Here is a 23,350-nt window from a genome sequence, read left to right on the forward strand (position 1 = left end):
GGTGCTGCCAACTTTGGAAAAAGTCATCCCAATTTACTGTGTTGATGCCATTGTACAGGAATGGACAACCATATTGGTCTAGAAATGTTAATTTATTTTTATTTTTATTTTTTATTTTTTTTCATTTTTTTACAGGGGTAACACATCGTACTAAATATGTAAGGTCATATCTACGTGGGTTTGATTACAGAAACTAATAAAGTATTCTCTAAATAATGAAAAAAATAAGATAAGACTATAAGAGCGAGAAGCAATTTTAATATGTTCAGGGACCATTTTCATCTCCAGAATTAAGGATTATTTTAATGTTACATCATTGCCTTTTCTCTTTTACTTTCCTTTTTAGTTTTATTTTAGGATTCCCTATTTTTTTTAAGTCTTGATTCTCATTTTTTCCCCTTACCTCTGCCCTCCCTTCACCCCCTCCTCCCCTCCCCATCTACAAACACATTATTTTCATCTTTTCATTCTCTCACATTTTTTTCTTTTCCCTTTTTACTCTTCCCCTACCCATCCCACCTTCCCTACACCTTTAGCTCCTTTCTTCCCATTTCTAAATGTCAGTAATAAATAAGTCATACATGTGTAAATACCAAATAGTTTCCCTGGTATGAATAATCTGCAACAATGCATAAGATTCTAATAGGATTCCCTATTTTTAATGTTCATACAGAAATTTCTTTAACTGAAATACCGAATAGTTTCTCTCGTGTGAAAAACTATAATAGTATACAGGATCCTAATGAGATAATTAAAAATGTGAAATAGGAAGTAAAGGGCTAAAGGTGTAGGGAAAGTGGTAAGGGTGGGGAAAAGGTAATAAGGGAGAGGAAAATATATGAGAAATTGAGAAAATGGAAATAAAGTGTTTGTAAATGGGGAGGGTAGGAGGGGGTGAAGGGAGAGCAGGGACAAGGGGAAAAAATGAGAATCAAGACCTATTATGTAAAGGTACAGAATCCCAATGATGAATGTAATTGTATTGTATACCTAGATTGTACCAATAAACTCAATAAAAAGAAAAAAAAGAATATTGTGGTATAAATGCATTCTGTAATATGACTTTGACCTTTGTACATTAAAAGGATGATCACTTAATTCTCTCTTATTTTTCTAAAAATTTACACATTTTAAAGACCAACTGTACCCAATATTTATTCCAGTGATATTTGTAACCTTAGATTATTTCAGGAAACTGTGAAGTAAATGACAGTGTGCTTTGTTTGGCTATACATCTAGGGCTAAGATTTTAATTGAACTATTATTCCTAAAGAAAGCTTGATCTTTGAGTCTGTAGCTCTCTGCATGGGAGTGTCTTTTCCCCTTTATAATGGTAGTGTGGGCGTCAAGACCAGTGCTGAGTCTTCCTTATATGTTGCTTGCCTCATAGTGTATGGTGCCTGCTGTAGCTCCAGACATTACACTTCATTTCAAAACTGGAAAGAAATGACCATGAGGCTACAAGAGGAATCACATTTATACTTTGGTGAGGGGAAGCAAAAGTTTTTTCCAAATCCAGCAGTCAGGTTGTCCATAGTTGCCACTGGTCAGACCTGTGTATGTAGGTGAGCTGAAATCTCTTTCTTGTTCACATCTTGGTACTTGTTTTCAGTGCCTGTGTGGAAACAGTTTTGTCCATCCTTATGTTGTGTGTCTCTTTCTTGTTCCCTACCTAGTGGATACCTGTAAATCCAGGGAAGATCACTCCTTGGAATCAGCAGCGATGTGTGAGGAGGTAAAAATGTTGGGGAACACCGACCACCGGGGAGAGATGTTTGGAGCAACTCCGAGGGTCTTTCTGCATCGTTCCCTAGAGCTCCTGTGGGGTGGCTTTCCCGTTTCCCCAGACAGAAATGACCAGTGATGCAACCCTCTCGTCCGGATGTCACCTCATGTCTTTGTCTCTCCTCTGTTTGCTGCCCGGCATAGCCACCCTCAAAAGGTTAGAAGTCCACAGTGTGAAGGGACAGTTCCCACGGAAGTGCTGCTGTGTCTGACGCCATCCAAGTGTCAGGGGCCCCAGAAACCGCCCTTTCGTAGACCCATTACTAATTTGGGGTTCTCCATAATAACCCTCAGATGCTGTGGATGGAAAGCTTAGGTACTCTGTCACCCCCAGTTAGGGAGCTCTCTAACCGCTCTCTGTCACGTGAGGACACAGTGAGCTGAGGAGTAGTGTCAGTAACCAGAAGGAATGCCCTCACCAGAACCACACTGGCATCTTGACTCTGACCCGCTAGGCTCTGGAACTATGAGGAAGAAATTTCTGTTGTTTATAGACTGCTGACGTGCTAATTTATAGGAAGACATCAGGGATTGCTGTATATGCAAGTACAGGTACAAGAAGCAGCCAGCTGGAGCTGCACCGGGCAGAGTCTGGGAGTGGTGAGGTGTCCAGCTTCCCTCTTTCCAGGGTGGGGGGGTAGGGTGTCAGTCTCTTGACTCCATTAGGACAAATGTAGGCAGTCACCAACCCTGAAACTCACCTGAGTCTTTGATGTTTTCTCCTGGAGCTCATTTACATTCTGGCCATGTGCCTCGTATTGGATACAACACACTCTTGGATCACCAGATACTACTTTCACAGTCCAGCTCCCCTAGAGGTTGAAATTGGTAGAGAATATTCCCAACTCCCATGATGCCACTCTGTCAGGCTGTCTGGTGGCCGACACCTCCTCTAAACGCTGAAATTCCACGTTTGCAGGACAGTACACCGATTTAGGATAACCTCCTGGTAGATGAAGCCAATGGACAGTGTTTTCACTGGGTAAGACTAATTGTTCCCAGATGGAAACAAAGTCTCTGTAAATAGAGAAGGGTGAAGTGGGTGAAGGGAGGGCAGGGCTAAGGGGGAAAAAACAAGAACCAAGACACATCATGTAAAGGTACAAGATCCCAATGATGACTGTAACTGTATTGTTTGCTTTAAGTGTACCACAGACTGTGGGATGTAAACCATTCGTGGTCACACTGCCTTGCTCATAGAATCAATGTCAGGAAGAAAGAAGACAAGGACCAGTTTGTAGTTAACCCCTCTGTATTTTGCCATAGCACTGGCTCCACCTACAGAATGATAGGTCATTTCTTTCTCTTTCTGACTGTGTAGTTAGTCTACACAGTAACAATGTTGGGGAACCAGGACCACTGAGGAGAGGCATTCAGTCAGTGTTCCCAGTGTCCCCCTGCCCTGCCGTTCCAAGCCATTTGTACTCGATACCAATTTTCTTCTCACAGCTCTGACGTATGTTCAGAATAAGATAACCACCTCTGCTCATGACTGCCTTCAAGTTTCGATTGAAGATGGAAGCCTTCCTGGTGAGGTTTTAAACAGTGACTGGATCTGGCAAGTCCTCACCTAACACCGGCTGACAGGAGAAGAGAGGAGTTTTCTCTGCAGGACTGGGGTGGTGTACATTTCAGTTACTGGACACATTCGTGGTTTCTGGGTGCCTACTTTGTTCACTTATTAGCAAACTGGAGGAGTTGGTATGCAGTGAACTCCTGGCAGTGAACAGATACAGGGCAGCTGTATACATGAAGGAACCTCTTGTCTCTACAGAGATTCAACTAGGGTGTTTCTCATGAACAGCTAAGGCAGAGCAAACCACATTCTAATTACTGAGTCAGCTGAAAAACAACTTTCTTTAAGTAGGAACATATCCCTGTATAGTATGTGATGAAAATGGGTTCAAATATTTTCCTTCACCACCCACACAGCATTAATAAGTGAAGTACTAAAAATCAACACAAACAGGGGCTGGGGATTTGGCTCAGAGGTTCCACCACCTGCCTTGTAAGCACAAGGACCTGAATTTGATCCCTGGTACCTAAAAACAAAAACAAAAGAAGTAAAGTACCATCTGTACTAAAGATTCCAGCTTAGCCCAGGCAGAAGAGCCATTATCAAGAACATAAAATCCCATGCATGTTGGTGAGCCTGCTGGAAAGAGGAAATCTGTTAATTGTTGCTAGGAATCCAAACCTAGTATGACCAGGATAGAAGTCAGTATGAAGATTGCTCAAAAAATTAAAAACAGAAATTCCATTTCCCCCAGCTATACCTCTCTTGAGTACATTCCTCAAAGAACTAAAAAGTCATCATATTATAATGACACAGAAGTATCTAGGTTCATAACTGCAATTCACAGTAACCTAACTGAGAAAACCACCGAGTTGCATGTGAACTGATGAAGGTATGAAGAGAATCACATCTGCACGGAGGAATACGATTTAGCTGTGAGGAAAATACAATCAATGTCACCTGATGAAAAATGGATGGAACTGGAGGTTGTAATGCGAAGTTAAGTAAGAAAGGCGAGCATAGCAGAAAGATGACAGGAAGCTAGACGATAACACTCCTGGAGGTGGGGAATAAGTGGAGAGGAGGACGCGGGAGAGAGAGCGGGTAGAGAGACCCGAAACGATCAGCCTGTCATGTGTGCACACGGATCCCTCCAAGGGAACCCCACTGCTCTGGGTTACAAACGCGCACTGGCGACAGAGCCTGAAATAAAGATGGGCGGCCACAAAGGCAGTTTGCGGGGCCGGGCTGCAGCTGGTTCTCCATCTGCTTAAGGGACACGCGGGAGACTTCCACGTGCATACCTTGCTAACTTCTGCAGGGATCATTTTAATAAGCATGGAATAAATTCCTGAAAATTGATAGACACAAGTGATACAGTGGCGAATCTGGTGTCTCCACAGAGACTCAACTTGAATGTTCTCTTACAGACTTTTATGGCAGGATGAGTCTTATCCTGGTCAGAAGTCAGTGGAAAAAAACATTTCTTCTGTGCTCACACCGCTGTGTGGTGCACTTTGAAAACTGACAGGAACATTTCCCTCCACTGACTGCACCCCACAGGCGGGCGAAGTGCAGCCTGTGCTAACAAGTGCTGTCCACTTGAACTCCTAATGAGCTTCTTTAGTGCAACTTTGTTTCAACTGCAATGACGGCTGTGACTTTTAAGTGAACGACCACTCCTCAGATTTTCCATAACCGGTTTTTTCTAGGTTATCACCTTGGAAATGGCATAGAAAAAAATCTGTAGAGTTTACTTTTCCGTGAAAGAGAAGATGGAGAGCGGATAAATAGAGTAAGTAATGAAAGAAGTAAGTACTTTGGAGGGTAGGGAAGGTAACACATGTGGAGACACTGGGTTGAAAGGGTTAGCTTGAGTGGTGAGATGGTGTTTAAAGCAACTAATTTATTTTATACTCATATTTCAGTCATAATTAAAAGCAAAATTTACAACACTCCACATTTTAGACAATTCAAGGAATTTATTTAAAGAAGGAAATAAGGAAATGAAATTTCAAGGACAGTTTTATTTGAATATGGATTTACCTATGGATTAAGATGTGTCTGAAAAATATTTGAAGTAATATTTTAAAGTTCATGCAAGCTTCTTTGTATTTTTGATAGTCTTTATGAGGACTTCTTCATAAATTGTGGAAGACATGTTTTTCAATCTGTACGTAAGGGAAAATGAAGTTCAGGAGAGGTTTTAGAATATTTTCCACAATCAAAGATTTGTGTGATGAAGGGTAGCCCTGATTTGAATATTGAATGTCTTCAAATTTAGAATAATTCAATTGTGGGGATGCATCTCCACGGTGTGCTTTGATGTGCTGAATTTTAACGATTTGCATGCAAAATGAAGAACCTTTTCCCTATTGCTTTCACAGCTTCTTTGACCTCCTTGTTTCTCAAACTGTAGATCAGAGGGTTCAACATGGGAATGATAATGCCATAGAATACGGAGGCCACTTTCATGTTCTCCTGGGAATGCTCAGAAGGAGGCTGTAAGTACATGTAGGAGAGGGTTCCATAGAAAATGGTGACGGCCGTCAGGTGGGAGGCACAGGTAGAGAAGGTCTTCTTCCTCCCCACAGCGGAGGACATCTTTAAGATGGTGGCCGTGATGTAGATGTAGGAGAAGATCACGACCAACACAGTGAATGTCCAGTTAAATCCCACCAAGACAACAAGTAGCTTAATGTTGATGTCAATATTTGAACAGGAAAGCGAGAGTATAGGAGGAAGATCACAGAAAAAGTGATTAATGATGTTGGACTTACAGAAGGACAGGGAAAATGCAACTCCTGTGTGTACAGAGGCGTTTATTGATCCTATGAGATACGAGCCAGCTACCAGTTGGATGCAGAGTGTTCGGGACATGATTATGGGATAGCGAAGAGGCTTACAGATGGCTACATAGCGATCCACAGCCATAGTTGCCAGGAGGTAGCAGTCACTGGTCACAAATATCCCATACACCAAAAACTGGATTACACATCCTCTGAATGATATGGATTTGTTTTCCACCATGAAGTTCTGGAGCATCTTCGGAGTGATGGCAGATGTGTAGCAGATGTCAACGAAAGCCAGATGTTGTAAGAAGAAGTACATGGGTATTTGCAGTCTGGGATCTGTGTTGATGAGCAGGATCATCCCTGTATTACCCGCCATGGATGTCATGTAGACGATAAGAAATACAGTGAAGAGGACAGCCTGGGACTCTTGTTGTCCACCAAATCCCAGAAGATAGAATTCAGTCACCTCGGTGCTATTTCCTGGGGTCATGACTACTAAAATCTAGGCAGGATGAAGAGAAGGACCAAGAAAAAGAATGAAATACAGGATTTCTTGAACTGTGTACATTTCAGCAACTTGCATCAATGTTTTTAATTTGGTTTTCCTGAGAATCACTTGCACAGGATTTCTATTTTTCATTTGTTTGTCCACTTTTTTGTTAACAAGCCACCATGTAACCAGAGTTCTTGTGGAATGGATTCATTTTCTAATAAAGAATACTGATTTTTAACGTGTAATTCTAAGAACATAGATTAGTGGACTCTTTCATTATATTAATTAGGAACCTAGATTTGTATGAATAATGATTGAAACACCTTTTTGTCAGCCCAAAGCTTTTCTTAGTCATTTATAAATTTAGTAATTGATCTTTTTTCAGGTTTTCTCATTTAGATGTATTTGGTGTTAGAGAACTTTTTGGTGTGTGGTCATGGTCCACATACATTTGTACTAACTTCCGCTCCTATCTAAACATTTCCTTTTGTGAATTTGTTTGATTATCCTTCAATCCTGTTATTTCATTAGATATAATACATGGGTGCTCGTATTTTTAGTGGAATTATGTTTTCATTGAGTCATGGTATAGCTTACAGAAAATAATCTAATTTTCATGCAATACAATTAATTGATTCATATATAATGGTAGCTCATTTTAAGTCATAAAAGTCGTTTTCTCTGAGTGTCAGTACTTCACTGCTAAGATATGCAGCTGAGATGAATTCAGTGGATTTTTCATATATATATAGTCCAAGCACTCAGTCTCTCTGGTTTCAGGTCCTTATGCTTGAACCACCTTCCTTATTGCCACTGCTTATCGTGGATAATGGAACACAGGCCCCAGCTCTAGTAGAATTCGGCTTTCTGCCGACCCTCCACTTCTGGCTGGTTTCTGAATAATTGTGCGGATCTCATCCCCAGCACCCATCGATTTTATGTTGCTGTAGCAGAGCCCTAGACTTGGGCTCATAGTACTGGAAGCCAAAAGATCTACGAAGCCTCATGGCCTTGTCTCTGTGCAGAACGGTCTAGAAGGTCATTACAGGCACTGCAGCAATGCTCTGAAAAGCACGGTTTGGAAATAGGTTAAAAAAATCACAGCAGACTCATACTCTGACCAATCCTCAGTCCAAAATGAATGGGAGAGAGCTACACCCTTAGAGCAGAGTGCCCCGGTGTGTTGTCGAAAGAGAGCGATTTGCAGAGCGACAGTCAGTGTGTGCCTTTTCCCAGTTGTGCTCTCTTTCTCTACAACCACTCCCTCTTGTTTTCCTTCCTGTATTCAGTTGTGGATAAAGTTGAGAAATGACACATACCTGACTCTTAGTAACAGCTATCCTTCCGTATAGGCTTGGATAGGAAGTAACATTCTTTTGAAATGTATAAACTTTGTTCTTCGGGTTTCCCTTTGGCATTTTTTATGACCCTTAATGCTTGAAAAATGAAGAGGATTTACACACTCACAAAAGAGAATTTATTTATTTTTTTTGTCGTCATTATAGGATAAGGTTTACCTATGCCTTTTTGGTTTTCTGTTTGTTTAGTTTCTTTTTGTTTTCTCTTTATATTTTGTCACTTTTCTAAGGTTGCTGAACTTTTTAAAGAATTCCATTTTGATGTATTTCTAATGATTTCATTGTATATCATTATGCAGCTTTTTGGTGGCTGCTGTTGGAATTATAGGTGTGGAATTATTCTTGCATTTTTCCTATTTAAGTCATATGGTAGCATTGCTTCCTTTTTTACCCCTTATTGTCTTCCACTTTTAATGTAATGGTCTTAATATTTCTTCTGTGTACATTTGGAACCACAATAGAGAGAGTGAAAATATTTCCTGCCATGGTCAAACATAATTCAGCAAACTCAGGAGGAGAAACGAAGTGCATTGTATTTATCTCTAATTTTGCACTTTCTATGTTCCATTTTCTTTCCTGATGCTCAAGACAGCTTCTTTAAACACCAGCCAAGAGAAAGATTGTGCCTGAGAAGATTAAAAAATCTTATGCTGTTTTATGCCACAAGCAAGAAATTTACTTCAAATGTACAGTCAATTGTAGACCAAAAGTAAAATGAAGGAAAGACATACTATGAAAGCATTAATCAAAAAAATTGAATGGTGGTTATATTAATATAGATAAAATGGACTTTAAGTGAAGACATTACTATAGACAAAGAAAGACTTTACCAGGGACAGAAAGGAAAATTATATAATAATGAAAATGCTCAGCAGTTAAGAAAAAATAGTAATCTGAAATCTGTAATCCCAATCCAGAGGGCTACGGGTTGTGTAAAACAAAGACAGGTAAGAATGAAGTGGGAAAAACAAATCCAATATTCTAATTGAAAAATTAAGTATTCTTCTTCAGTGATAACGTATCTAGTCTGAAAAAACCAGCAAAGATCTAGAATGCAAGGGATCTAGAAAGCCCTCAACAACAGGGCTGAATTCACATTAATGAAACACTCCATAGAGCATGGGCAGAGTACATATATTTTCCCAATCCTTCCCAAACTTATGTACACGTGAATACCATTCTTAATGATACCTGCAATACAGTTATTCTGGGTATAGACAAAGTTATTCTAAAAGTTATACCATGGGGAAAAATAGAATACTTGAACCAATTCCATAAAATAATCCAGCGTGATGTACAGTATCATACTGTATGTGTGTACATCCTACTGATTTATAGTATCATATAGTACCATCCCACTTGATGTCAAGATTTGTGCTTTAGCTGTTGTAATCAACACTGTATTACTAGTGGAGGGAAAGACACACAGGTAAAGCAGAATTGAGTCCTGAAATAAATACACACAGGAGTAGCCTACTGGTATTTGGAAAAGAGGCAAAAGTCATTCAATAGATTAAGAATAATCATTTAAATAAATAATGCTCAAGAATTGACTTTCTACAGTAAAAAATTGAACTCAGTGTGAATGTTACACCTTATCCAAAATTTTGCTCAGAATACATCATATAGTCGAATGAAAAATATAAAACTGAAATTTTCAGAAGGTAACAGATAACAAACTTTTTACTTCTTAGAAGTTAGTGAGGAATTCTGACACAAGACTCGAAGAGCAAAAGAGCAACAAATAAATAAATACATACATAAATTGAACCTTTTAAAAGTTAAGATCATTGCTTTATTAAAGACCTGGCTGAAAGGATGAAAAAAGCATGCCAGAGAATGGGATAAAATATTTTCCAAGCCAAGCACAGCGGGCTCTCACTTCAGAGTCCTGGGATTTCAGCTGGGAGGCTGAGGCAGGAGGATGGCATGTTTGTGTCTCCCTTGGCGACACAGCGGCTTGCCAAGACCCTCTCTCAAAATTAAAAATACAAATAAGAGACAGGGGAATGGGTTGCTGTGTGAAGGCCCTGGGTTCGATCTCCAATACAAACATAAAAAGAGAAATCTAAGGATACATCTGAAAAGGAATCGTATCTAGAGAAAGGAACTTTCCAACTGAAAGTTTAAAAAAGTCAATTAGAAAATTGGTAAAAGGCATCTCACTGAAGAAGAATGTATTAATGGAAATACACATAGAAAAAGATGTCTAAGGCCACTAGGGAAGTGCATATTACAAATCATGCAATGCCACCACACTACACAGGAGGTCACAGCACTGCACAGGCAGAATGCACAGCACAGAATAAAATTCAGGCATTACCAGGGGATTTCAGAGTGACTGGATCTCTCGTACACGCTGGTGGGAACTTACAATGGTGCAGTTGCTCTGGGAGACAGTTGGGTAGTTTCTGCTGCACATACACTGTCGTATTGCCTGGTCCTTGCACTCTTAGGCAATTATAAAACTATGTGAACTCGACAACATGCAACCGATTTTTATGACACCTTTACTTGCAATAGCACCACACTATAAATGTGGTGTTCTATAAAAGGTTATTAAGCTAAGATGTTCTATAAAAGGTTATTTCTGAAGCAAGTTACAGTATAGCTAGACTGTGACATAGTACTTAGATGAGAAGAACAAATTAACTGATAAATGCAGGATTGTAGATGAATCTCAGTGGCATGGAATAAAAAGAAAAGCAATTTCCAAAGGTGAAATGCTGCATAACTGCACTCTTACATCACCCAAACGGGGAAGGTGTGGTGCTGGAGAGCAGGTTAGAGTGCAGGGGACAGAGTGGGCAGTGGCGGGGTGGCCGGCTCATCAGGGTGGTGTGGGAGACATCTGCATGGACTTTGGGCCTGTGAGGTGAATTCTACGTCTGGGTTACTAAGCTGGTTACAGAAGCCTGTGTGAGAGAATGACGCAGAGCCACGCACACACACGGTACCAATCTAAAAGTCCTGGTTCAGGGACCAGGCCTTTTATGGACAGCTGTCCCCACTGAGGGGAAACAGGGTTAGGAGTTCACAAAGCTCTCTGCTCCATGTTTGGGGCCTCCCGTGAATCTGATATTCCAAAATAAAGCATCAAATACAAATTTAGAGGAAAAAGCAGAGTCCACTTTGATGTGAGTGAGGTCAGGGAGTGAACATTTGTGAAATTCCAGCCGGGGGGCGGGAGTTCCCACACCGCCACAATCGCACAGGCGAAGGTGCCACGAGAGGCCCACACTACTGATAGAACGACAGAGCAGTTGTTCGATCTGTCACACTCGCTCACTCACTTGCTCCTCCACTTTCTCGCTCAGGCATCCGTCGCTGCTCACTGCACTTCCATGCTGTCACCAGCGGGGAGCTGCGCTCTGGCTGCCGGAAGCTCTGTGGTCTCTGCCTCTCACTACTCCTGCTCTGCTGCCTCCCGCGCTCGCTGCCTTGAGGCACAGCTAAGGCTGGGAGTGGGGTTTCCTCTCCGTAGCTGCTGCAGGCCGACTGCCACCAACGTCTCTCTGCGGTTCCCCATCAGGGAGTTTGTAGCTGGGGCCCAAGGGATCCATACCAACCCCGAGATTCTGAGGCTCCTGGGGCTGCAAACAGTAAAGATCACTTGTGATATGTGAATGAAGCAGGTTCAAGCTCTCTGGAGAGCACAGTAGAACCATTCACCGTTGCTTCTACAGAGGGCACTTACATCTTTCATGTAATTATTGGATTAACCACTCCGGTGCTGCCTTGTCATCAATCAGGTTGAGGACATTTTATGACTCCAAAAACCTGTGTTTAGGTACAGTTAAATCTCTTTGTCACTCTAATTGGTTAAAAAAATACAGCTTCCTTTAAAAAGCGATCTAAATCTAACATAAATTTAAGGATACACGTTCCCTGGTGGCAAACAATAGAGTACGGATAGTTTGTAATATCACATTGTTATTGGTTTGTATATTGAAAAATTTATTCTTGACATCTTCCTTGTTTTTCTGAAAGTGTATGGATTTTTAAGTATCTACTGCACAGACAGACATTTATTCCAGTTGCATTTGTAACATTAGATCACTTCCGGTAGTCCTCTGCTAAGTAAGGGCCATTGAGTTTTGTTTGGTCATCCAGCATTTGTTTAATCATCCAGCATTAGAGCTGTAGTTTATTTACTCTTTATAGACAAAGCTGGGTTTGTGAGTCTGTACTTTCTGATTGACCCACAATTGAATGAAGGGGAGTTGTTGCCCAAGGCTAGTGAATGCAGCCTTCCATACGGCACAGCTGGTGGCTTGGTTAGGACTCTGTTGAACAGCTAGAAGAAGAAAACCCAACTTACGCTTTGGTTTACACAGAGGGATATATTTTTCTATCACGACAACAGTTTGAGAGTCAAGACCACCGCTTTGGCGATTGTCTTAGTCTTTCTGATCTGCTTGTTGCCTCCCTGTGCACCAAGTCCACTATTGCTCCAATCAGCACACTTCATTCTTTTTTTTTTTTTGTACCGGGGATTGAACTCGGGTCCTTGAGTTTGCAAGGCAGGCCACGGAACCGCTGAGCTAAATCCCCGGCCCATCACACTGCATTGAATAGCAGAGAAGAAGGGCCAGGAAGGGAAGAAGGAACCACATACATGCATTTGAGGAGGAGAACAAAGGCTTCCCCAGGGGCCATCTTGTCCTTAGCTGTCACTGGTTACGCCCGAGTATGTGGAGCGGCGAAGTCTCCGTCTTGCCCACACTCTGGTGCTTGTTTTCAGTGCCTGTGCGGGAGCACTTCTGTCCACCCTACTCGTGGTCCTTGCCTTCTGCTTCTTTCTCTCATTCTTTGCCCAGGGAAGGAGCCAGGGAAGATCAGCAGTGATGTGTGAGGAGGTGACAATGTTGGGGAACACCGACCACTGGGGAGAGATGTTTAATCATTACCTTGGGCCCCTGTCACACCATGGAGCAACTCCGAGGGTCTTTCTGCATCGTTCCCTAGAGCTCCTGTGGGGTGGCCTTCCCGTTTCCCCAGTCAGACATAACCAGCGATACAACCCTCTTGTCCCGGATGTCACCTCATGTCTTTGTCTCTCCTCTGTTTGCTGCCCGGCATGGCCACCCTCAAAACGTTAGAAGTCCACAGGGTGAAGGGACAGTTCCCACGGAAGTGCTGCTGTGTCTGATGCCATTCAAGTGTCAGGGGCCCCAGAAACCGCCCCTTACTAATTTGGGGTTCTCCATAATAACCCTCCGATGTGATTATTTACTAAAGCATCTTATAGAACTCTGGTGTTTTGGGGGAAATGTTTATATGTATTTGTTGTCCTCACTCCATATGTAGAAATCCTAAATCCCAATGTGTTGGGATTGGAAGACCAGGTACCTCTGGGAAGTTTGTAGGATTTGACGAGGTCATAGAAGTGAAGTCCTCATGTATAGGGTTTGCATCCGGGTAAGTGCCACGACTGACTTGCTTTCCTCACCTGTTATCTGCTGTGTGATGAGATGAGGGGGTTTCAGTCTGCCACCCAGAGCCTGCTCATGCTGATAACCCGATCTCAGCCCTGCAGCCCTCAGAAGCGAGTTTCTCTATGTCAAGTCATCTGGTCGGTAATAATTTGTTACATGGCCAAGACTTAAAAAGACAGAAATTTTATTGAAATCCAGGTGCTGATTTCCAAATATCTAAAAATGTGCAGACTTCGTTGGACTTGTGTGATGGGCAGAGAGAGAGGCTGTATCAATTCTGAAGTGTATACCAGGAAAAAATTCCTACATTTCTGTGAACGGATATTTATTTGTTGTTTTGTTTTGGTACTAGATATCAAACTTGGGTCCTTGTGCTTTTGAGGCAGGTGGCGGAAACTCTGAGCTAAATTCCCAGCCCTGTGAATAGAGATTTAAAAGTGATTCACATGAGAACTGAGGAAGAAAAGAGAATTACAAAGGAAAAATTTTAATTCTTGTACATTATCTAAGAAACTATGAATAAAATATTGGTAGAAATATGGATGGTAAAATTGCTCCTAGATCTAGGCGAGACATCTGCCCCCATGAGGTGGGAGGGCAGTGTAAGGAGACAAAGTGGAGGCACACATGGGATAGGAACCTTTCTAGCAGCAGTAAGGTTAGGGACTGGCAGCCATGGTGAGCATAATGAGTAGGACATGACCCCCTTCTGCCCTACAACTGGAACCTGATACTAGAGAGGGAGGAGGCAGCTGTGACCAGTAGTGCTAGCAGCCTTGGGCTGTAGTGGGACAAGGAGGGGGAGCATGTGAGAGGAGCGAGCAGAGTGAAACAGAGGCAGCTAAGCAAGATCCAGGAGCAGCCAACTGTACACCAGACTGGAAGCAGCCTCAGCTGTCTTTGAGGGCATCACAGCAACTGGGAGAGCAACCCAGAGACACACAGGGTGAGTAGATGTGGGCAGCCACCAGGGGACATCCAAAAACCTACTGGCTGAAGACTGGCCCTGGCCCACACATCTGAAGCATAGTATCAGCCCCCAACCCAGCTCTAATCCTACTGCAGACCTGGGGGGTGTCACTAGACACAGATTTGGTCTCTGACTTGTACACTTCCACAGCTCTGTGGGCACCAGAGGAAATGTTTTCTTCTTTTTCCTCTCTTTGGTTATTCGTTTGCTTCATTTTCTTTTTGCTGGCTTTTTTTTTTTTGAAATGAGGAGGGATTGTTTAAGTTTTGACTATTGTTTGTTTTTTTTTGTCCATCCTGTTTCTCTCTTTCCTCAGGTGTCTTTCTTGATTTTTTGATATTTTCATCTGAATCAACATTGTTGCTAGTCTTTCTGGTTCACTTTGATAGTCTTTTGCTTTATTCTTCATTCTTTCTCTCCCGTCTTCTTGTTTCCTAGAGCTTGAGTGATCTTTCTCTGTCTTTCATCCTTGCTTCTACTATAGTTCTCTTAAGTTATTTCTCAGTTTTGCCACCTATCCTTCTTAAATTCCCTCCCCAACCCCTACAGAATAAAATCACTCTACTAGGGGAAATTCACTGCATATAAGTTCTTGGTTTATGTTGGATGTTATTATATAACTATAAATCATGCTTCTATTATTAAAGATATCATATTAGCAGTTACTACAGTTTGTCAGCTTCTAGGCTGTGCTAGGTATTATTATTATTATTATTATTATTATTATTATTATTATTATTATTAATTGTACAACTTTACCAGGATGGCATAGATGTTATAATCAGTTGTTCTCCCTTGTATGACAACACTGTAAGTGTCTGGAATCATAGTCATCACCATAGTCCAGTACCAAAGGTCTGGTTGCCAAAGATATAGCAACTTCTCATCCCTAATAAACTGAGGAGGTAGGATCTTGGGACAGACACAAAGACTAAGAGTCAGCTACACCTAGAAGACATTTCTGAGGAATAGACATTTTTGAGGGACACCTTGATACTAGTGGTAAAGCTAGCTAATGTAAGAAACTTACAAGCATCAACACAAAAAACAAATTAAAATAAAAAAATACAAAAATGACAAGATGCAGAAGAAACCCCAGACCTCCAGCCCATCCAAGACAAATCCAGGGGACATTGAGATAGAGGAAATCAGAAGCCACTCACTGTAATGATAGCAGCAGAAGTAAATAAACAGATGAATGAGGCTGTAGAGAAAAATCAGAGAAGAAATAATCTCTCACATTAAAAAAAGAGATGATGATCATAATGAAGGACCTACTCAGCAAATCTAGAGTATACATAGGTAAAAACATAGAGGTGCTTAGGCAAATAATGGAAACTATGAACCCCAAAATAGAAAAGAAATGGAATATGTAAAACAGATTCAGTTAGCCAGGAAATTAAAAAGTCCGTTGAAAGTTTACAAAGCTGAATGAATCAAAGAGAAGATAGAATAGCAGACTCAGAAGACAGGGTTAAGTTAGCAATCATGAAAAGAAAAATCTCTTAAAAATAGCAAGGGACCATGAAAATACAATCCAACAGTTGCTAGATAATGCAAAGAAGAACAATATAAGATGGAGTCATTGAAAAAGTCAATGAAAAAGCCAAAGTCAGCTCAAACAGCATAAAAAACCTGTCCACAGATGTAATGGCAAAAATTCCCAAGCATAGGAAAAGAATTGGACATACAGATAAATGAGACATATCAACCTCAAATCAGTCATGACTAAAATAAATCTGCATCAAGGCATGAACAGAATATTAAAAAGTGTTAGAGAAAAGAAACAAATTATCTATAAAGGAAAACCCATCAGAATCTTAGCAGACTTCTCAACACAAACCTTTAAGTCAAGGAGAATTTAGAATGCAGTATTTCAAGTTCTGAACCAAAACAACCTCCAAGCTGGATTGATGCACTCTGCCAAACTATCTTTCAGTGGAGAAACAAGACACTTTCATGACAAAGGACAACTGAAGAAATTTATGACCACCAAAACAGCTGTATAAAATGTTCTGAGAGTTATTTTAGAAAGAGATAAGAAAGACCACAATTACAAGACCACCAATAGAAAAAAGCAACCAGGAAAGGCAAGGCAAGTGATCAAACACTGGGGAAAGTCAGAGAACCAACAACAGGAAAGTAATACGACAAGGATAAGCCAATATATATCAGTTATAATCATCAATGTCAATGGTCTCAATTCACCAGTCAAAAGAAACAGTCTGGCAGAGTGGATCAAGAAATAAGACCCAACAATGGAGTACTTCTCAGCCATAAAGAAGGACAAACTTTAGACATTTAGGGCTAAATGGATGCACCTAAAGACCATATTCTTAAGTGAAATAAATAGGACACATGTGTAAATTTGCATTGTTTCTCTGGTGTGAGAAACTGCAAGTGTAAGAAAGGATCAAAGTGTATAATAGATATTGTGAAATAGGAAGAAAATATTCAAATAAGAAGAGGCACAAGGGATGGGGGAGAGAGAAAGGAAGGGAAAAGAAAAAATGAGGAAAGAAAGATAAAATGGGAACAAAGCTCTTATAAATAAGAAGGAGAAGTGAGGTACAGGAAGAGGAGGGGAATGGGAAAAATAAGTATTAAGATCTATCATGTACAAGTACAAATTTCATATGATGAATGTGATAATTATGTGTATCTCAATTATACCAATAAAATTAATTAATTATAAAAAAATAAAGAAAGTTGAATGTTCTTGACATCTCCCCCCTCCTCAAAAGACAGTATTCCAGCTGTGGTCCCTTTGGAAATCATGGGACACCAACAGAGGCAAAAGTAGAGTGCTCATGTACTGTCAATATGGAAAATAGAAACTTTTATTCCTGTCATTGTATGACAAAATTACCTATATAATTATAAAATGATCATGACTACAGTTTAAAATTTAGATAATGTATATCAATTGTATATAAATAAAATCATCTAGAATCTCCAAACATAGTTCAGCAACTCAAGAGGAGAATCAAAGTGTATTGAATTTATCTGTGTTTTTGCTGTTTCCTTGTCCTTTCATCTTTTTTGATTTCCCAAGTTTCCTTCCTTTAATGTTAATTAAAGAACTTGGCAGAGTGGATTAAAAAGTATTATACTCCTACATGCTGTGAACAAGAAACTCACTTTGAATCTAATGACATTTGTAGGGCAAAAGTAACAGGAAGAAAAAGACATTGCACAAACATTAATCAAAAGGTCAAAAGGTGGCTATGTTAGTATCAGATAAAGTAGACTTCACAGTAAAGAAAACTATCAGGAACAGAAGGGAACATTGCTTAATGACAAAAGGCTCAATTCCCAACAAAGATATAGTATTCCTATGTGTGGGCACTGAACTGGACTGCTGCAGTGTGTATGAAGAAAAAACTGATAAAACTTAAGATAGGAAAATGAAGTGCATAATTATGATTGGATAATTCAGTATTCTCTTAGTTAATGGTAGAACATCTGGAGAGATGAGCAACAGGAATATGAAACTCGACTTCATTAACATTTAGGATCTATTGGACGCTGTTTATATGCCAACATCAGAGTTGGAGTTTTCTGAACATGCCTATATACGTACCTTTACCAGTGTGATCTGTACACACATATTTCAATTTACTAATTACCACCCTTCTGTATCTTTTTGAATAAATCTCTTTGACATTTCTTGTATGACAAGTCTAGAGCAGATAACTCTGTCATCTTTGACTGGTCAGGGAAAATCTTTATCTCCGCTTCATTCCTGAAGAGCAGGTTTGCCAGGTAACACACACTTGTGTGGCATTTTTATCTTTCAGCACTTTGCATCCATCCACCCCTTCTCTTCTGGCCTCCAGCTTCTACTGAGAGTCTGCTAAGGAGATGGAGGGTCCCTTGTATGTGGGGGTCACTGTCAAGCCTCTTCTTTGCCCTTGATTTCTGATAGTTTGACTCTGATGGGCTGCTGAGTGCCTATTTGGGTCAAATGTGTTCATGGAATTTAGAGCTTTATGCTCTAGGTGTCTCTGTCTCTTCCCAGATGAAGGACATTTCCAACTTTCATTTCTTGAAGTAATCTTTCTCCTCTTATCTCTCACCCTTCTCCTTGGGAATCTTTCACAAACCATATATTGCTTCTCTTGATGGCGGCCTGTAAATGTCGCAGGCTTCCTGTAGCCCTTTTTGCTTTTGTGTTCTCTCCTCTGAGTAGATAGTTTCAAAATTCGCACATATGTTCTCCTGTCTGCTGAAGTCCAGTGTTGGCAATTTGGGTCGAAGCTTTTGTTTCATTCACTGTAGTCTTCAGACACAGAATTTCAAGTGCTTAAGGATTGTTTGAAGCCTTCAGTAATTCAGCACATGTAGCAGACATTGTTCTAGTCATACTTTTATTAAGCAAGTGCACACTTGACTGGGACAATCCATGCTAAATGTGTAATGGTGATCAGCATTGCTTGAGTGGTTTCAGTATTGTCAATTGTCCCATTGTATCCTGGAAGATAGGTGTTTTCAACACTTTGTTCTCTTTTTAAACCTATATTTATTTTGTTATTTTTAAAGCTGACAAATAATGATTGCTTTTTTGGGGGGTACAATGAAATGTTATATACACGCCTACATAGTAGAATAATTAAATTAGAGTATTTGACATCTAGTTACCTCACTGACTTATATTTTTACAATAAAATATTTAAATCTATTGCCTTAATAATTTTGGAATATACAATGAATGGTTATTGACTATGGTCACCATGTGGTGCAAGAGATCAGTAGAATTTATTACTCTTCTAACACCTTGTACTTTGACTGGCTCCTCCCTCTTCCTCATTTACCCATCCTCCAGTATCTCCATTCTACTCTGTTTCTTTCTTTCTTTCTTTTTTTTTTTTGGTACCGGGGATCAAACTCAGGGCCTTGCACTTGCAAGGCAGGAGGCTGAACCACTCAGCTAAATCCCCAGCCCCATTTGACTCTCTTTCTGAGTTGGATTTTTTAAAAGATTTCACTTATAAGTGACATCATATGGTATATATTTTTCTGCATCTGGTTTATTTCACTCAGCCTAATGTCTTTAGATTCACCATTGTTGTTTCAGATGACAGAATTTTCTCTTTTTAGCAGTAAAGTATTAGGTATTACATATTTAGACATAATGCTATTGCACACTTACAGACAATGGTTTAATCATAATTTTTACCTCCCTCCTTCCTTCCCCCTTCCCTAATTCCCTTCTCCATTTCTTCCATCTCTAGAAGTCTACCTCCCAGCCTCCCGTCTTAGTAGAATTTCCCCTTTTCAAAGCTTCATAATATTCCACTGTGTGAGTGGTTAAAGTGTGATTTGTATGCACAATCACTGTTTCCTCGTGTTTTAGAGCATGCCTGAAAGGAAACTGAAGTTCTCCATCTCACGGTTATGCTTTCCCTAGAGTCCCTCCCACTGGACACTTTAGAAGTGGCCCTCATATTCTCCTCTGAAGCCCAGTGCTTCCATCTGTCTTTCATTCACTCCCTATTTCCCATTTCTATAGCCAGGGCTGTTCTAGGAGCAACTCCCAAACCATTCTTCTTGCACAAATCCAGTCTTTCCCGGATGCACAGTTGGTGATGTGTCTTCCTCTACACATTGCTTGCATTTTTTAAGAACGAGAAAGCAGGCTAGAGAGATGGAATGAGAACCAGTTACACGTTGGACCTGAGGCCATGCTAAGTCCTTAGAGGGCAGGTTGGGTTTTATTCTTCGTGTGATAGGGAGCCTTTGTGGGATAAGTAGGGGAAGCGCCACTAGATAAAGCACAGTCAGACCATCCTCGCTGAGACCGGAGTGCAGATTGCAGGAGAAAGAATGGGAGCCAGGAGGTCACTGTGAGACCTTTACAGCCACCTAACTGAGAGATGTCGAGACTCCTGTGCCCTATCATCTGGCTGGCGGTGCTCTTTAATTGTACTGGGAAAAATGGAAGGAGAAAGTCAAAACAAAGAGCCTAAAAACCATATAAGACCTTGTAAAACAACCCCTCCCCAAACCATCACCACCAAGAAACCTGAGTCTCGTACTTGAAACGTAAAATATTTGACAAATGGCTTGGTAAGGGGCTGCAAACAAGTTGAAGGTGGTGAGAAGCTTCAAACAAGGGTCCAAGGCCTCTTTAGGGACCTCTTGGTGGAGGAAGCATTTCCACGCAGCACCGTCTGTACTGCCAGATGGGTGTGGCCCAGCCAGTCGGATGTGCCTGGTCCTCATCTGTTTAACCGGTCGAATAGAGGACCACTGCGTCCCTCAGGCTGAGGCGGGCGAGCTCTTGTCAGCCCCAGGAGGAGTCAGCAGGGGCCTCACTAGGAGCCCAGCGACTTTGAGATAGCAGGAGAAGCCAGTCTCCAAATTCCTTTGTTTGTGACAGCCTATAATCTTCTGTCAAAGCAGTGTAAGTCGGGCACACTGACCTTTTTCACTTGAAGCACCTTCTTGTGTCTTTCCACCCCATCCCATATAAAGAATGTGAGCCTTTCCCAGGCACTTGTCTCTGATATCTTTGGGTTTGGCTTCTTGGGGAGCTGCTAGTATGTGTTGGCCTTCAATTATTAAAGCAGCTTTTGATAAGTTCATTTCTTGAGCTAATAATATTCATGTAGTTCCATGAACAGGGAAAGGTGGCATTTTGAGTGATACAATATTACTGGATTTTTCTATTGTCCAAAATGATTGATGACTCCTGACTTCTGTGAGGCAAAGAGGCTTTGTTACAAAAGGTGTAAAGCTGTCATTCAGCCGCTGGACAGTTTATGAAGCATCTGAGCTAACCCTGGCAGTGTTCTTCTCTGAGGATCTGGCATTGAGCCAGAGGTAGTTCTCGGAGCGGTGGGACTGGGTCATTGTTAGAACACTGCCTAGCATAGCAGCTCAGAGCCCTGGCTTCGATCCCTGCAAAATCAATGCCAACAAAAACAAAGAAAGATGGTCTTGACTCTCAAGAACTTTACATTTTGAGAGGGCAGAGACAGATGGGATTTTGTTGAAATTCTTCATAAATAGGCTCTTAGACCTAAACACCTGGATATGAGGTCTGCTAGAGGAGATCGGCTGGACTTATATGAAAACTTAGGCAGTTTCCTAAGGACTTTTTAAAATTCAGTCACTGAACTGGAGGAAAATGTAGACAACTTCCTGTTTGTGTCCCTTAATTTACTATATGAGAAATCATTGTCACCAGGGCTTGCTTATTCTGTAGAACCCCAGTGACCCTTTCCTGGAGACTCTTAGGGGCTGCACTTGTTGAAACTACTTCTGTCATCTTAATTGTGTCTTTCTTCCTTCCTTATTGTGTGTATGTTTGTATTCTCAACAAAATTGTCACCTTCAGGAAGGTGGGGCAACGGTGTCGCCCGTACTCCCTAACATTTTTAGTCACCATGTAGTTTCTCTACAGTTACTTGCTGGATTCTTTGAAGCTGGAAATCAGAAGCCCTTCTCCAGATATTTCTCCGCTGGATGCTCCTGGGGCCTTTGTCCTTGGATGCCACAGCCTGGCCTAAGCTGTGTGACTTCTGCAGGACCACAAGCTGCATCTGGTGGCTTGAAGGGGAAGCCAACCAAGAACAAGCACTTATTGGCCATCCACTCTAGGCCAGCACTGGTGCTGGAAATGTAATAGTAGTAAGTGCTATCCTGCCTTTATTCTGCCTTATTAAGGAAAAGCATGAGATGACTGTCAGATGGTGTTAAATAGTACAAAGGCAACAAGACAGGTGACAGTTAGGGAGTGGAAAGTGATGATGGATAAGTCGCTTTGTGTTACTGTAATAGGATACATGAAACTGGGTAATTTTTAAAGACCAGATAATTAGTCCTTGTGGTTTTGGAGTCTGGAAAGTTCACTACCAAGGTGCCAGCAGGTTTGATGTTCATTGAGGGCGCAGTGTCTACTTTAAAGAGGTCACCTCAAAGCCTGCAGCTTCCTCACGAGGCAGAGACCTTGAGAAGAGAGAACTCCCTCTTCGAGGCCTTTGTGTGGCATTAACACATTCATGAAGCCAGACCTCTTGCTGCTGAACATCTCCCCAAGGGCCACACTCCCACATTGTGGCTTTGGGGATTTAATTTCCAATATGTGAGTTTTGGGGAACACCTTTCTGATCACAGCAGCGGGAAGGGGTGTGGGGCTTCTGTGCCTTAATGGGATCCATGCTGTAGGACAGGGTTCCTAACTGGTGAAAAGGAGCCCTGAGTGCAGGTATCTGGGGTTATGTGGGCAGATGCAGCATCAGGCTCGGAAGTGCTGGTGAAGGAAGAAGAGAGCAGAGACTCAGAGGTCAGGAGGAGGAGATGCTGAAGCCACGCATCAGGCTGACCCTTCCATATACCTTGTATTTATGTATTTTTATCTTTATATTAATTTGATTCGTACATTTGAGGAATACAATATAATGACAGTCATTACTGGAAATTTGCACCTTTACCCGATCCACCTTGGTTCTTATGTTTTCCCCATTCCCCTGTCCTCCCTGCAACCCCTCCGCCCCTCCCTGTTACAAATACTTTGTTTCCATTCTTTCATTTTCTCATATGGATTCCATTCCCTACTTTCCTTTCCCCTTCCCCTTTGGACCTTTCCTTCCTATTTTGCATTATCAATTGTACCTTTTGATCCTTATTTACACTTTTAGTTTTTCACACCAGAGGAGTTATTCCGTATTTATACATGTGTGTCCTACTACCTCTTATTTTTAAAACTGTTTCATTCATCACCTGTGGGCAGAAGAGGGAACCGGTGGAGAGGAAGCAGCCACACAGTCAGAAAGAGCATCAACTGGGGCAGCTGAGGAGAGTCCACCTGCAAGGCTCTGGTGCGCTCATCCTCAAGGCGAGCCATGCTTTCTGGCCTCTTGGAAGCTGTTCTCCATAATGCACATGTCAGGACACAGGCTTTCCTGCTGTGAGTCAGTGTTTAGGCTGGACTTGAAGAGGAGACCACATTACTCTTGTAAAGCACTTTCTGCTTGACTGAAGAAAATTC

General features: G+C 41.3%; 1 protein-coding gene across 1 annotated transcript; it reads right to left on the bottom strand.

Moving 5' to 3' along the window:
* Window positions 1-5,638: 5,638 nt before the first annotated feature.
* LOC104851226 (putative olfactory receptor 5AK3) lies at window positions 5,639-6,586 on the bottom strand. The gene has a single exon (XM_010608401.1). The coding sequence runs from the start codon at window positions 6,584-6,586 to the stop codon at window positions 5,639-5,641; it is 948 nt and encodes a 315-aa protein (XP_010606703.1).
* Window positions 6,587-23,350: the final 16,764 nt, after the last annotated feature.

Source organism: Fukomys damarensis, unplaced genomic scaffold (assembly GCF_012274545.1).
Source record: "Fukomys damarensis isolate Sample0158 unplaced genomic scaffold, DMR_v1.0_HiC HiC_scaffold_27, whole genome shotgun sequence".
Classification (NCBI taxonomy): domain Eukaryota; kingdom Metazoa; phylum Chordata; class Mammalia; order Rodentia; family Bathyergidae; genus Fukomys; species Fukomys damarensis.

Bases quoted from the DNA above. Each gene is read 5' to 3' on its own strand.
- LOC104851226 (XM_010608401.1), bottom strand. From the start codon at position 6,586: ATGACCCCAGGAAATAGCACCGAGGTGACTGAATTCTATCTTCTGGGA.